The sequence below is a fragment of the Phragmites australis genome, chromosome 18, assembly GCF_958298935.1.
Source record: "Phragmites australis chromosome 18, lpPhrAust1.1, whole genome shotgun sequence".
Classification (NCBI taxonomy): domain Eukaryota; kingdom Viridiplantae; phylum Streptophyta; class Magnoliopsida; order Poales; family Poaceae; genus Phragmites; species Phragmites australis.
This window is the reverse complement of record NC_084938.1, coordinates 22741760-22759002: the sequence shown is the minus strand read 5'-3', so window position 1 is coordinate 22759002 and position 17243 is coordinate 22741760. Positions and strand designations below refer to the sequence as shown.

The window sequence follows — 17243 nt, the reverse complement described above, 5'->3', positions numbered from 1 at the left end:
GAATGTGTGTGATAGCATCATTGACCTCTTACTGGACATATCAAGCAAGACAAAGGATGGAATCAAGTCACGTAAGGACTTGGTACATTTTAAAATTAGGCCAGAGCTACACCCTAAAGACAGACCAAATAGGAAACATTACCTTCCCCCGGCTAGCTACTCTCTAACACATGATGAGAAAAAGGCACTGTGCAAGTGCTTACGTGGGGTGAGAGTCCCGACGAGTTACTTATACAACATTAAGAAACTAGTCTCGATGAAAGATCCGAAGCTAATCGGCATGAATTCTCACGATTGTCATGTGATAATGACGCAAATGCTCGATACTGCAATCAGGGGTATCAAGCTAGGATGCATAAAGGTGGTCATCACACGGTTGGGTCACTTCTTCAACGCAATTGCACAGAAGGTGCTCGATGCTAAAAAACTGAATGCTCTACATAGTTACTTGGTAGAGACTCTGTGCCAACTTGAGATGTGCCTCTCTCCCTCCTTTTTTGATGTCATGGTATACCTCTTGGTTCATATCGTAAATGAGATAATTGCACTGTGTCCTGTATTGTTACATCAGATGTATACGTTTGAGCAGTACATGTGCATTCTCAAGGGTTATGTATGGAATCATGCTCACCCAGAGGGTTCCATGATCAAGGGCTACAGTACCGAGGAAGTCATTGAGTGTTGCATAGATTACATAAAAGATGCAAAACTGATTGGTGTACTTGTATCTTGACATGAGAGGAGGTTGTCTGGGAGAGGGACCAAAGGAAAGAAAAGATTCATCAATCATGATTACAAAGCAGTGGAAGAAGCATATTTTACCATCTTGCAGCAGCTCAAGATAGTGGAGTCGTACGTCCAGCAACACCTGAATGAGCTTTACACAGAAAATCAAGGCCGCTCAAATGTTTGGATCTTAAAAGAGCGCAAGCGTCACTTCACCACATGGTTCAAGAACCAAAACCTTACAGATGGTGAATCTGTAGATAAAAAAATGTGAAAATGTTAGCTTATGACCCATCAAGTTTAGTTACGTCATGGAAAGTGTATGACATTAATGGGTACACGTTTTATACTAAAGCAAAGGATAAGAAGAGCACAACCCAAAATAATGGAGTTCGGATAGAAGCCTATGACACAACAGGGGAAAAGATCACCTACTATAGGTTCATAGATGAAATCTGGGAACTCTACTATGGAGTGAATCTACAAATCCACGTCTTTTGGTGCAAATGGGTCAAACACCCAAATGGCATGGCGGTGGAAAACTACAGGTTCACAACCGTCGACCTCAGCATTATAGGCCATAAAGATGACACGTGGGTACCCGTTGGTCATATCGTATAGGTTTTCTATATAAACGAACTCAAGAATGAAAAGAAGTACATAGTTGTTGCTAGAAAATAAAGAATTATCTGAGTTGAGAATGTGGAGGATGAGGAAGAATACAATCAATTATATAATGTGCCGCATTTCGAAGATCCAGAAAAGATCAAACTTATAGAAGCAACCCTCGATAGACATATCATGCCCTACATACGCCTTGATGGTGTAGGAAAAATAGTTCAAGGCAAATAGTGTCATGTTATGTAACTTAGTTTACAATGTGATTTTCATGTTATACAACTTATTTTCTAATGTGACATTCATGCCATATAACTTAATTTCCAATATGATTATTGATTCCCAAAAGTGACAAAAAAATGATAATGTACAATAGACTTGTCAAAAACATATTTAAAACAATTGTATATGCATTGCCTTATGTAACAAAAATATGTAATACAACAATATGATATAATATATGAGATTGCTTTAAATATATGCATATAGAATTTGTAATAGAAGAATATTTCCAGCGAAATAATAAAAATACAAAATAAAAAGTAAATGCATTTGCATATGTAGTTTATAAAGTAAACTGTCTATGAAAATTGCATTTTCACAGGCGGTTTGTTAAGTGAACCACCTGTGAAAATGCATTTTCACAGGCGGTTTGTTAAGTGAACCACCTGTGAAAATGCATTTTGGCAGGTGATTTGTTACATCAACTGACCTGTGAAAATGAAGTTTTATATATAGTCACACACGAGCCCCTCGGAACCCTAGACCCCATTGACTGCCTCCCCTCTGTACTGTTAGGCTACCTCTCCGATGTGTCACCTCCAAGCCGACACGCCACCTCTTCGACGCCACCATGAGCTCGGCCTCCTCCTCATCCATGAGCCTGGCCTCCTCCTCGTCCCCAAGCGTCATCTTCAACTTCTTCATCAAGGACCCGGTGCTCGGTGCCCCCCTCCCATCTCCCTCCTCCACGTGCCACCGACGCCTGAGGCCCTCCTCCTGGTGCCCTCCTTCGTTCGCCGTGGTGAGTAGCCATCCCCTCCCGGACGAGCCGAATTTAGCTGGTGCTCTAGCTGAGCCCGTGGACCTTTATTTCTCTGTGTGATGCTAGGCCATTGTACCACCATTCTCTGTGTGTTGCCCGGCCATCGTGCCACCATTCTTTGTGTGTTGCCTGGCCATCGTGCCGCTGAGGGATTTTTCCATTAGGATGTCCCGCAGCTCCTAATACTTTATTTTGATCTATACATGTGTACATTTGACATTTTTAGAAAGAATGTAGTGTTAACAGTTTTATCTGTTTGAAAGAATGTTGTTCATCTTTCAAGCTTCTAGTAAATTATCCAGACATCAACACTTTGAAAAGTCATAATGTATTGGGAGAAAAAAACAGTATGCCAAAACTGCCTCAATCGGTTCACATTTTTGTGTTGAACCATAGCATAGCATGTCTCTGCTTTATGATTATCTTACGTGTGGGAAACATGTAACAAATGAAGTTTATGTAAGATATTGTTATTTGATCTACTGTAAATTAAACTTCTTTTCCCAGTTGACATGCATGTGCATTAGTGTCTTTGAACGTCCATTGTTTTCCATCCACTGTTGGTGCATGCATGTCCAGTTATTATTATTAGCCTCGTTCCAAATTTATTTCCATTTGTATCACAAGGGAGTTTTTTTTTTATAATCCTTTCTTTCACGGTTTCACCATCCACTTTATTTCTGAATTGTAAAATCTTTGATAGATAGAGTAGCAAGGATCCACTTTATTTCTAAATTGTAAAATCTGAATACATATAGTTCTTGTTTTTGTGTGGCTTGTAGTGCCCGCTGTTGGAGGCACTTGCATGTTACATCATATCATATGGGACATGAGTACATGCTGGTCGGATTTTCTTTCATCTTGTTTTTATTTTGTTTTATGGGTGTTGTTTAGGTCTGATGGAATAGGTTTGTTTAAAAGTGGTGAATTGCAATAGGCTGCAGGAGGTTATGCCATGGCAATGCGAGCTTAACGGTCATTTGATTCCTTTTGAAACTTGAACTCTTTTTTGTTGATGTCACTTGAACCTCTGGCTGAGCAAATCAATTGACGTTGTTGTGTTATGTATTAATTCCAAGAATACTAATATTCACTTGCTTCTGATAAATAGAGTGGAAAACTAACCAAGTTGTGTGTTGAGAATGAATATTTTTTTAGTTCAAAGTTTGCATGGCTGCTCCGGAGCATACATATAATTTTGTTTCGATCTGAAACATAAAGAGGAACATTCTTACTTGTGGTATGAAGTATGAGCAGGCATAGGCCCATACATGTGCTATCTATTCCAAGCAATTGCTGCAATCTTTTTGCATTTTCTTGAAAGTTTGAAGAATTACTTTTAAAGTTCAGGGTGGAATCCTTGGTATCCACCGGTTATTGGGAGATACTTTATAGGATCGTTCAAATCTTTAATCTCAATTAAAGCTGAATACAAAACAACTCTCATGAGAGAGCCACATCATTAGAGACTGAACAGACCTTGATTTCTTTTCTTTCCTCTAGTACCATGGGGCAGAAAAGGACAGTAACCCCTAAGAAATTAGATGTGGCAGATGCAAGTAGGAGGTCAGATAGTAGCCCAAACCCCCCTAAGAAACCAGATGCACAGAGGATGCTTGCAATAGAGGGCACCCCAGCATAGAGGATGCTCGCAATAGAGGGCGCCCCAGCACAAGATGGGGCAGATGCAAGCAGGAGGTCGGATAGGAGCCCAAGCCCACATCTGTCGTCCTACTTCGACAACAGTGAAAGCTCGGGTGAGTATCACAGCCCGAGCCCTATTCCGTGCGACCGGGAGAGCCGATGTCGGGAAAATGACAACGACTATGATCCCACCGAAGAGGTATTGAGATGAGTCAATGCATTTTATACTTCTTAAATGGAGGAATATTTTTTGTTTATGTCAACTCTCCTTTTTCTCTCTTTAGAGGGTGAGGGTGCAAAGATCTTCGCATCGATCATCTGCGCCACAACCTTCTGCTCCCTCTGTGCCCGAAACTTCGGGTCCCTTTGGGGTACACTGAAACGAAGATGGGGTGAGCGAAGAAGAAACAAGTTGTCATCCGGCACTTATACAATAACGCAAGTCGGTGTTGAAGGGGAGCCTGTTGCACCTCGTGAGGCCAACGCCAAATTCTACAATAGTTGTGGATTTTTTGTCAAGGAGTACATCCCAATCACAATAACTGATTGGCGGTTCCTACCGGATGAGACGAAGGAGTCCCTCGGGAATAGAGGAAGCCGCCAAATAGAATGCATTGAAAACTATGACAAATAGCTTCCAGGGCTGGAAGAGTGAGCTGAACAAGGACTTCGTGAAGAAGAACTTGGTGCCCTTTAAGATATACGAAAAGATTATGCTAGACCAATGGGCGGAGTTTGTTCAGTAGAAGACCACACCTAAGGCCATCAAATTAGGTGAATCGTTCAAGCACCTTATGAAGAAGAACAAGTACCACCTTCACTTGGGCTCGTCTAGGTATGCCCCTTAAATTTCTGAATGGAGGAGGCAAGAAGAAGAGGCTGTTTGGGCTGGGAAACCCAACACATTGGAAAATTATGATGACACTACTATAAAAAGGCCTAACAGTGTCGGTTGAAAATCGGTTTCACTACTGGTTTTTCAACGGCACAAAATACTCGGCACTGATAGTTGGCAATTATCAGTGCGGGTTACCCACCCAGCACTATTAATATTTTCAGACAATAAAATAAGAGGAAATTGGTGGCAACGGGAGCGGCATCCAAGCCGGATCGAAATCAAGCTGGCTCGGATGCCGCTCCCTTCATCACTGTCACCGGCACTACCGGGCACACCTGCAAATGCGATGGCTCAAAGGCCGCCGCCACAAAAAAAAGCCCACGACAACCAATTCGAGTCCCAATTCGATGACAAAAAAATCTCTTCGGACCATCATCCTCAACATCCATTCCATTGCATCGCCGAGCCTAACACACACCATCACACGAGTATAGATTACAAAACCCAATAAAGAACAAGAATCACAACACACTTGCTCTGCTCCTCCTCTACAGCGGCCACTCTACCACCGCTCGGTCGCTGCTCATGCTCGGCCGCCGCTCGAGCTCGGACACCGCTCAACCGCCGATCCTGCTCGATTGCCACTTGCCCTGGATCCAACAAGAGAGAGAGAGAGAGAGAGAGAGAGAGAGAGAGAGAGAGAGAGAGGAGACAAGAGAGAGAGGGAGGAGTCACGAGGGGAGGAGGCCGATGGGGAGGGGCGAGAGGAGGAGGTCAGCGGTGTGATGGAGAAGGAGATGGGGAGGGGGGAGGCCAACGGTGGGAGGGAGAAGGAGATGGGGAGGGGAGGAGCGAGATAGAGAATGGGGAGAGAAACGACGTGACGTGAAGAGATAAGGATGGAGAGAGCCGCAGACGGCGGATGCGATGAGCCAAAATCCGATTAATAGTATCAGCGCTGATTCTTAATACTAACTGGTACTAATGCTACTTATCAGTGCCAGTTTTTATCTGAATGGACACGTGGAAGTCTAGTTTTGGTACGAATTGGCACTGTTACCCTATCAGTGTCAATTTTGGCTGAACCGATACTGATGAGTTGACACTTATAGCTAGTTCTTTAGTAGTGTGAGCGAAGCAGAAATTGGGAACCGAGTCTGGGGACTAAGCATTCAAAAGCCCCGAGACTATGAAAGTGACCTAGACCATTCAAGAGATTGCTAACGAAGGGTCTCTAGAGCCCTACAGGGAGAATGACCTGCTTACCAAGGCCCCGAGGAACAAGGAGCACCCGGGTGGCACTCGAGGCATCGAATCAAAAGTGGGCTAGAAGCATGGGTTCTCAGACGTCGTGGGCCAATACAAGACCCATCATAGATATAAGAAGACCCTGGTGGAAGATATATAAGAACATGTTAAGGTCCAGTTCATGAAGATGTGGAATGAAAAGGAGAAGGAAAGGGCGACATTAACGATGATAGAGCAACCAACCAGGCCAAGCTTTCAGAGCAGCGTCGGGTCCATGCATGCCGATAACCAGAGATATCCTGTGGATGATATCACAGAGGCTACCCCTTGCATGCTAAATGTTCCGGTAGGCAAGGGAGACTTCGCTGTCGAGGCTGCCACAAGCCATGCCATTCTAGGCCGTGTGTTTCATAATCAAGACATTCAAGGCCGGTTACGTCAAGGTACAAGTGGACTAAGTACAACAATTTTTTATGAAGTACAAGCTAGACATCAGCACACTTGAGGGTATTGAGATTTCTTGATGAGGATGTTTGCAACTTCATTCTATGGTCTAGACGAGATATCATCTTCAACCATCAGCAGTCACAATCGCCAGCATCACGTCCATCCCCGCGTCTAGCATCTCTGTCTCATGCACCTTCACCCCCGTACCAAGCCTCTCTGCCTCCGCACCCAGTATCTCCGCCTTAGGCATCTTCACATCGTGCTTCACCGTCTGCAACTCTGGCACCTCTGCCTCTAGTGTCTATGACTCCGGCCTCTCTGCCTCTAGCGTCTGCGCCTCCGGCACCTTCACCTGAGCATTGGAGAGTCCCTATCATGGTTACCCCCATACGAAAAGACTCTAACATCTCCGGTGAAGTGGTGGCTTCTATCCTCCAAAGTAAAGGCATCATCCGCTTAGAAATCTCTAGCAAAGGGCGATCTTGTGAAAGAGACCGGCAAAAATTAAGTACCCCTCAGTTCGATTTCTTGTCTACATCGGATGTTCCTGAGAAATATGAGAATGGCAAGCCATTTCTACCATTGTTTCAACTCCAAGAAGGTCCATGGGATATGAACAGATTACACGAATGGTACATGAGGGCATGTCGCGCGGGGTTCTCGATAATCATTGCTACTATTCCGCTAACATTTTTCTAAGCGGAGACTCCTATCTCATAGTGGATGTTAAGGACATGCATGCTTTGTTTCACTGCGACAAACTCAACATCAATCTCATAAGCGTGTGGTGCTTGTAAGTGCTTGTAATCTACCCATATGTTCATATATCTACCATTGTATGCTATAGAAGCTAATGACTAGTGACTTGTTCTGTAGAATGCAATTTAGCAACGTGAAAATGTTAAAGTTACCGGTCAGATTCATTGATCCGCAACAAATTTCCCAGCCTAAGTTGGTCGTGAAGTTGAGGACCGATCCCCTAAGATTAAGGAGAAAAATAACGAGGAGAAAACAAGGGTTATAAAAGAAATGACCAAATCACGTAGGTTTGATATATCAAGCTACATAAAAGAACTATACAATCTATCCCTCAATGGCTTCCACGATGAGGGAGTGCTGCAGGGTTTACTCCTCAATACCTTGGGACAGTTGCCCCAGTAGCTTCTTCTGCTGGTCCTCCACCTCATCTCTCAGTGGAGAACCTTCAGGCGATTTGTCAAGGCTGGTGTCTGATGCATCCTAAGGAGGTATTAGTTGAGGCTCTAGCCGTGGCTTCAAGTAATGAAGATGATGAATACGCACCTATTGCATGGCCCATGGTGGCTTTACTGCACCCATCCCTGGCATCTTCTCAATAATGGGCTTTGCTTGGTCCTTTGATTAGTGCTGATGTTGGTCATGTCTCTTCTTATGGAATGGCAATCGTCGGAATCTCGGTGTCCCTTTTGGTTCCTTTTGGTCGTAGTCCTATGTGACTGTCTAATAAAACTTGATGCTTTCGCGAATGCTGGTGATTTCTTAGCTTATAGCCTTTCAGCATCCTTTTTTCGGCAGATTGGATGGAGGCCTCGTGCCTCCTTTTCACATCACTCGCATGACGATAGTTCTTCAAGTTGGTGGTTTTCACCCTGGCTTTGTCAGTGCTGGCTGGCTGCTCTTTCTCTATGGTTTAATGGATAATACTTGGGATTGGAAAATTCTTTCGTGGAACATTCGAGGCATTAATTCTCAGCTGAAATGGAACGGTATTAGGTCCAAAATTGATGAAAGCTCCTGTGATATCATTTGCATGCAGGAAACTAAGCGTGAAAACTTTGACCAAGATTATATTAGCAATTTCTGCCCAAGGTTCTTCAACAAATTTGCTTTCTCCCCCTCGGTGGTGCTTCAGGGGGCCTTCTGATTGCTTGAAGGGTGGGCTCTTCTCTAGTGATATTGTTTTTGCTAACTCCTACTCTCTCACTATCAAGTTCACCTGCGCCCTCTCAGCCAAATGTTTTGACTTAACCAATATTTATGGTCCTGCTGCTGTCGATGAGAAGGCTGCCTTTATATCATGGCTTTATAACTTTGATGCTACCACTTTCGATCACTAGATGCTTGTGGGGGATTTCAACCTTCTCTGTTCTCCAGATAATAGAAACAGGCCCGGTGGCAATGCAAATGAAATGTTACTTTTCAATGATATGATCCATCATCTTGATCTAGTTGAGATCCCTCTTAAAGGGCGCGCCTTTAATTGGAATAACATGTAGACAAATGCTCTCTTGGAGAAGTTAGATTGGTGTTTACTTCATCAGAATGGGCCATATCCTATCCGGACACCATGGCTGTCCCTCTGTCTCGGATTACTTCGGATCATATCCCCTATCTGGTGCAAGTTGGAACTTCTATCCCTTTCGATTCGAAAATTTTTGGGTCAGCTTCCCAGACTTCATCCCTAGTGTTGAAAGGCTGTGGAGATCGGCTCCTTTCCTCTTACAACCGGCCATGAACATTTCTGCTAAGTTTAAGTTTCTTCGACATGGGCTGAAGGTTTGGAACAAAGAATCGTTGAAACTCAACAAAACTATCAACAATTGCAGCTGGGCGCTAGCCTTTTTGGACAGCCTAGAAGACCAACGCCCCCTCTCTCTTTGAGTGTAACTTCCGCAAGATTTTACAAAGTCACCTTCTGTCCTTGTTGGAAGCAAAAAGAACCTATTGGAAACAAAGGTCTACAGTCCATTGGGTCAAATTTGGCGAGTGAAACTCTTCCAAGCTCTAGCATCTTACTCCTTCAGAAAGAACTATATTGCTCAGCTCACTCTTAAGGACGGTTCCATTGTCTCTGAGCATGGTCTAAAAGCTGGTGCGCTATGGGTCTCTTTCAAAGAGCGTTTAGGTATCTCCGAATGCCCCGATATTTTCTTTGATTTGAATGAGCTGGTCTCCACAGTGGTACTGCCGGTGATAGACGCCCCCTTCTCAATTGAGGAAATTGACACAGTGATTAGGGACATGCCCTCCAGCCATGCCCCAGGCCCCCATGGTTTCAACAGCACCTTCCTCAAAAAATGTTGGGTTATCATTAAAGAAGATTTTTACAGGCTTTGCCATAATTTTGAAATGGGTAATCTAAATGTTCAATCCATCAATAGGTCCTACATTACCCTCATTCTGGAAAAGGAGTCTCCTCCAACGGTTCATGACTACTGCCCGATCTCACTCCTTGGTGGCCCTATCAAACTAATCACCAAGCTGATGGCAAGCCGCTTTCAGAAAGTGGTCCTCTCAGTGATCCACACAAATCAATATAGCTTTATCAAAGGGTGCACTATTCAGGATTGTCTAGCCCGGGCCTTTCAGCTTATCCACACTTGCCACACCTCAAAGCGGGAAGCGGTGATCCTTAAGCTCGATTTCGAAAAGGCTTTCGACAAAGTGGAACATCATGTTATCATCGAAATGCTCACACGAAAAGGGTTTTTCTGACCTTTGGATCAATTGGGTGAGGCAAATTCTAACATCGGGCACTTCCTTGGTGCTTCTTAATGGTGTCCCGGGCAAAACTTTCCATTGCAAACGTGGTGTCTATCAAAGTGACCCGCTCTCCCCGCTCCTCTTTGTCCTAGCAGCAGACCTTCAGTCTATCATCAATGTAGCAGCTAACAGACACATCTCTTCCCACCCTGTTGGGTCCTCTTTCAGTGGAGATTTTTTGGTTGTTCAATATGTAGATGATATGCTAATCGTGATTCTATCTGAAGCACGACAACTGTTTTGCCTCAAGGGCCTCCTTTGCACCTTTGCTGACTCTACCTGCCTGCAAGTCAATTTCAACAAATCTTTCTTAGTTCCCATTAACATATAGGGTGACAAAGTTACTCATCTTGCCAGGACCTTTGGGTGTTTAGTTGCTTCAATGGCTTCACCTACTTGAGTCTACCCCTCGGAACAACCAAGCCGAGAATCATTGAATATATGCCCCTCATGAACAGGGTGGAAAGAAGAATGGCTGGCATCTCCTGACTTCTTACTTATGCAGGTCAGTTAACTCTAGTAAACTTAGTCTTCTCAGCACTTCCCACATACTATATGTGTGCTCTAAAATTACCAGCCAGGCTCATTGATCAGTTGGGTAAGTATCGCAAACATTGCTTATGGAATGGTGGTGATGTGAACAAAGGGGGGGGGGGGGTGCGGTTGCCTGGTGGCTTGGAACAAGGCTTGCCGCCCAAAAAAGCATGGAGGCTTGGAGATTATCAATCTGAGAGTGCAAATTTTGGCCCTTCTTCTTAAATTTTGGCACAAGTTCTTCAACCGCGGTGATATCCCATGGGTTAATTTCACTTGGTCAGTACTACACTCGTCTAATCGGCTGCCTGATAAAGATCGCAGGGTTGGGTCTTTCTGGTGGCGCGACCTTCTCTTGATCCTCCTCAATTTTAAAATGATTGGCACCTGCCAAGTCAGGGATGGGTGTTATGCAATTTCTGGGCTGATTCGTGGGATTTTGGTGTTCTCAAGTGGACATTCCCGCAGCTATTTTCTTTTGCCAAAGTTAAGAATATTTCTGTTCACAGCTTCCTGGAATTGGACAATGAACAAAGGTTCTTCCTCCCCCTCCCAATTACGGCATCCTCCCAGCTTGTCCAACTCCTTTCCCTCTTGGAAAATCTAGACGTCACCCCTGCAGCGGATTCGTGGACCTATATGTGGGATTCTTGCAACTTCTCCACAGAGAAAGCCTACCTCGCCCTGCTCGGTACTTGGGATGCTGATTCCTCCTTCAAATGGTTATGGAGTTCTTGCTGCTGCAGTAAACATAACTTCTTCTTTTGGCTGTTTTTAAAAGACTGGCTCAACACTAGGAACCTTCTTCGGCACAAGGACTTCTTCTTGGAGTCATATGACTGCGTTCTCTGTGCAAGATTACAAGAAGAAACCAGAACACACATTTTCTTCATCTGTGCTTTCAGCCGCAGGTGCTGGAGATTCCTCGGATGGAATTAGGATCTGTCCCTCTCCTTCTTTGACTTGATTGCTGAAGGAAAAGCCAGGTTTGGATCACCATCTTCAAGGAAATTTTCATAATATCATGTTGGCTCATCTGGATCTAGAGGAACAACATCATTTTTTGACAATGGAACTCTCTCCTTTGGTCGTTGGAAACACAACTTGAAAGAAGAAGTCGACCTAGTTTGCCATAGAGCAAAGCCAGTTGTAAAAATTGCTTTACTTTCTTGGTTTCAGACTTTCTTCTAACCGTTTCTAGGCTTAGCATAGGGTCTTTCTATTTGAGTCTGCGACTCACCCATGTACATACCCGCCTTTTTCTTTTTATAAAAATGCAGTAGGGGCCTCCCCTCCTGTTTCTATAAAAAAAACTATAAATTTGATACGTCTAGAATCTAACATAAGTATTCAATTTAATTGATCGATCAAGAATTTAACATAAGTATTCATGTAGCGATCACTTTATTTGTATAATATTGATGCCGAAGTGGAGCAGACTCATGGTCCTTGACTCAGCTTATTTCTAACCATCATCCTACCAAGATCTCATCGATGTTATATAGAGGTAAAGAAAATCCCCATACATAAAATTCTTATAAATGATTTATGAATATTGGCATTTGAATAGGGCCTATAAGTGGTATGTAATCAAAGGTGGAATACACGATACGGCCAAACCGGATGCAATGACGGTTTATACACACTTTCTAGTAATAACACACCTCTAATGCTTGTATCTTATTATTTATGACGAAGAGTCTTATTGAATTAACGGATACGTTGTGTGACATGTGCCTTGGTTTCTTAAGTGAACCGCCTATAAAAATAGTTTTCATATGCAGTCTATTTTACGCATGTGGAAATCTTCTATTTTCACGGGCCTTCGATCATAGACGGGTGCACTAAACGTACATGAAAACGGGTTACAAACCACCTCTTAAAATAGTTTTTGTAGTAGTAAGAAATCCAAAACTCCGCCTCCTGGAATGCTCTAGTGTGCATAGTGGCTCATCTCCGGACTATCCGATATGTACAAATTCTCCAACACTGGATCATCCTACGAGTGTAAATTTTCTAGTTCAGAGACAAACACTCCAACTCCAATATCTTTGGTTAGTCTTAAATATAGACAAACACAACCATGCTTATGCAATAGCAAAGATCATCAAATCAACTTAATAAACTTGTCAATTATTCATCACAAATAAATCAAGGCACATATCAATTTGGTTTCTCCGTACCAATACACCATTATATCTGCTATTGTTTGGAGTCTGGGCTATGGAAGAGATGTGGAGCGATCCATTTTAGTTCAATTTAATTAACTAAATAGTTATTTTTAGCTAGATTAAAATGACTAGTTAGTTAATTAAATTATACTAGTGTTGATCAACAGATATTTATTGGTGCTCCACGTCGGTCCCTGTCCGGGCAAAGCACCCTCCAGCGTTTCAGCATGCTCTCCAATATTTGCCATATAACCTGCACATACACTAGACCCAGAAGCATTTTTTGAAAGCCATATTATTTCTTGTCCTTCGTAGGCACCACAACACTGCTGTACACAGGATGTTAGTCACTTTGTTCTTCTTATCACTAATCCACAGCCGTGCAACAGAGAGGTAATCATGACCCACATTTTTCTGAATTATAACAGAAATTTCAGCCCATATAGCTTTAGCAATACAACAAGCAAACATAAGATGATGAATTGATTCAGCTTCAGCACAAAACAAACAAGAACTATCTTCCAGCTTTTGTCTATTACTCAAATTGTCTCTAGGTAAGAGCTTATTATGAGAACAACCATAAGAAAATATGAATACGAGGAGGAACTGATAACTTCCATAAAGCAGGGATATGAACAGGAAGAACACCTCTAAAATTAACTATGGCATAAAGGGACTGCACGTCATAAACCCCTGAAGAATTAATTTTCCAGATAATAAACTATGGCATCAGGCTCATCAAAGTCACAGAATGAGTAATATCTACCAACTCATACCATCTCTGCATCAGAATCTGATCAACACATCTCTTGAATGTCAGCTTTAGCTCTACTCCATCCCAGCTGATTTCAGAAATACAGACATGTTTTCATTCACAATAACATATAAATCCCAGAATTGTATAGCTAATTAAACTAGTATCCCCAAACCAATGATCTTCCCAAAACTTCACATTTTCCCCATTATTAACCATCCACCGATATCCCATCTCAGCTACCCTACTAGCCTACATCACACCTTTCCAACATGGGGAGGCATGGTCGGTACTCAGTAGGACAGCTAAACATGTTTGGAGCATTCGTTCTATACTTCATGTGAAATGGCCACACAACTTGCTCAAATGAGATTATCCGCATGTTTGGAGCTTCTAGTAGTCTTTGTTGATGTGTCAACCAATCACATACTATGGCATCCTTTAGAAGGCAGGAATTTCACATGATTTTGCAGAAAGTTTCACATAAATCAGTTCAATTCCTGCATGATTCAGGAAAAAAAATGATGTGTTCCAAAAGAGGCCTACATCTGGATTGATAAAGTATCTGCTATTGTTGATAATACGTACAGCAGTTTACCCCTAAAGAACAATATCTAACTTCTAACCCCTTTTAGAAATTATTGGTGATGTATACTCTCTTCGTTTTTGTTTGTTCATTTTTTTTTCTTTAACGGAACTCATTGCTTTTCTAGATTGGCTACCGCAAAATGTCACTCTAATACTCTATAAACAACGGAGAAGCCAAGAAAGCGTAAGAGGCAGCACGAACATGTTAAACCCAAATATACCTTTGTGTCGGGAGAAAGAAAATGATGAATACATATGGCAATGGGGCAAGCTTATCCTTTATTCATTGTTTGTCGATATCAAGATTGGCTGCCGCCATTCAAATTTGGAAAAAGGAATTAATCGGTAAATTATAGATTGCAATTATGTTTGCAATCGTATTGCTCAGATCATGTCACATTGCGTTGGCGCGAAGGAGAATTTCTGGTTGCGCACATCAAACAGCACGTGCATGTTCTGCTGCTGGACGTTGCCGATGATGGACACGCCGAAGCCGTTCGGCGCCTTGGCCACCGCCAGACACATCAGCCCGGCTCTCGGCTCCTGGAAGTAGTTATCCCGCGGCAGAACCATCTCCGCGCCACCGTCGAAGTGCAGCAGGAGCGGCGGCATCTTCACCGCGTCCATCGCCACACCACGCGGCAGCGCGAAGCACAGCTCGTAGTCCTCGACGGTCCCGTTGACCACCGGGAGCTTCACCGTCTCCAGCACGGCCTTCTTCACGGCCTTGAACGCCGTCTCCACGAGGGACGCTATTGTGCTGCCAGAGTCGACGATCGTGCCGCCGCTGCCGTCCGGATTTATCGCGAGACTGGAAGCTGGCACCTCTAGCCGCTTGGTCCCAAGCGAGAGCCCTACCAGTGGCACGTAGTAGTAGGCGGTTTCCACTGGGTTCCTTAGTATGGAGGTGGTTTGGATTGGCCCCGTCGTCTTGTACTTCTGCAGGTCGGCCATTGCACCGAATAGCAGCCGGCTGGTCTTCCGCTCGTCGAAAGGCGTGAGGCAGTAGGAGAACCTTGGTATGGAAAGCTGTGATATAAGGGACAACGTCCCTGGACTGAGGCCCATGATGCCGGAGGCGCCGACGAGGCTCCCGGCGGAGAGCGCACCGCAGCCGAAGCCGAGGGATAGGGAGACCTTGCTGTGTACGCCGAAGGTGAAGGTCTCGGAGGCGAGGAAGCCGTCCGCCTCCGCGCTGCCGTACACGTCGTCGTACAGGCACCTGTTCTTGCTGCAGTTCTTGAAGCTGAACTGGCCCTGCTGGCACAGCCTGCTGCTGCAGGGGAGGATGTCGAAGGAGGAGGACTTCCCGGGGTCGTAGAGCGGCTCGCGCTGCCTCACCGTGTGGCGGAACAGCTTGCACTGCGTCCAGATGAGGTCGCTGCCCGTGTCGAGGATGAGCGTGTGCGGCTGCGGCGGCGTGCCGATGCCCACGGTCAGCGAGTGGCCCTGGTCGCTGAGCGGGGCGAGGAGCACGTCTGCCGCCGAGATATCTCCGCCTTTGCCGAGGACGTGCGCGAGCCTGGCAGTAAGCATCGCCGCCCGGTCCTTGCTCGCGCGGGCGGCGCGGCGGAAGACCTCGTGCCTGGAGAACGAGCTGCCAGCGTAGGGGTGGTTAAGGTCGGCGAGGAGGTCGAACGAGCCATGCCCGGCGGTGACGACGGCGGCGAGGCACAGAAGCGGGAGGAGATGACGAAGATGGCGCGCCATCATGTTTTGGTGGGTACTTAGACGACCGGCCGCGGCAGCTTGAGGTTCACCCTTTCGGGGTGGTACGTAATTCTCAGGGTAGTTGGCTCGAGGCCATCATCGTGCTTTGCACGATGGTGCAAAGTATTGCCGATATATGCTGAATGTGACCGCATGGTGCCTTTCACCGTGGAAAGCGACTGCTTTATATTAGTGGCGTTTGATCTTCGCACAATCCGCCTGGTAGTTGATTAGCATTACTGCACTATTAGTGATGTAGCAAGTGGTTATTGCTCGGTTGCACCGTACAAATATTGGCATGTAAGAAAAGTGCCGGAAAAACGCCTTGGGCGCATAGCCACAGATGAAAGACCAATTCGGGTGCGTATATCTTCGGACGAAGAGGCTGAGATATTCTATTTCATTATTAAAAAAGAAAGATGAACGGCCAATGTAATTGAACGGTTGACACTGACGGCAAGAGCAGGTGCGGTTCTGGACAACATTGTCCTGCCGTCCATGGTGAGCATTGAGCACGATCATTGATGAATGCGACAACTCCATATTCTGCCAAACTTGAGAGTGCCTAATGACAACGACAAATATAAAGATCAGGTATGATGACCACCGTGAACGGATTAGGATTTTTTGGTGAAACCTATATATCTAGATTTGAGTTTTAGACTCCGTAGGAATGCTCATATTTATAAAATAGTTATATATATCATTGATGTCCTATTGGTATAGAGTTGAAAGTTGTATTTTTTATCTATAAAAAATATGATCAATGTATAACATGTAGTCCTTGTAGCACATAGTATACATATATGTGCTATTAAGCTTCACATGGTAGGGTATTTTTCTTACTAGATCCCAATCTTCTTTTTCTTTTGCGATGATACTAGAGCTCAATCTAATATTGTGACGGCCTACCTGCTATGCTTGGATCTAGACTACACATCATATAATAGTAGTATTTTGAAGAAGGAAAAAGTCTATATTGTCTCCTTCAACTATTGCTCGAGTCTGTTTTTCACCCGAATCGTAAAACCAGATATCTTACCTCCTCCAACTATTTAAACTGTTGCAATTTACCTCCTTAGCTAGTTTTGATGGTGGTTTCGTCCTACATGGCTTACACATGATGGTGGGACCCACATGTCAGATGATATCTCATCATCTTCTCCGTCTTTCCCAGTCGGTCCTCATGGGCGGCGGCCAGTAGGGCCTCTGCTCGATCCTCCCCTCAGCGCCATGGGCAGCGGTAGGAAGGCCTCTGACTAGTTCTCCTAATCTATCTCGATGGATGGCGATAGCAGCTCCACCCTAATCGTTCCCGGTGGGAGAGCGACATGGCCTCAGCGGGGCAGCAGCACGGCTCGGCGGGGCGGCAGCAGGGCTCAAGCCTCCTCAATCCAC

General features: G+C 44.5%; 1 protein-coding gene across 1 annotated transcript; it reads right to left on the bottom strand.

Moving 5' to 3' along the window:
- Positions 1-14338: 14338 nt before the first annotated feature.
- LOC133899773 (aspartic proteinase nepenthesin-1-like) lies at positions 14339-15964 on the bottom strand. The gene has a single exon (XM_062340836.1). It carries the CDS (start codon positions 15846-15848, stop codon positions 14520-14522), a length of 1329 nt encoding a protein of 442 aa, XP_062196820.1. The 5' UTR covers positions 15849-15964; the 3' UTR covers positions 14339-14519.
- Positions 15965-17243: the final 1279 nt, after the last annotated feature.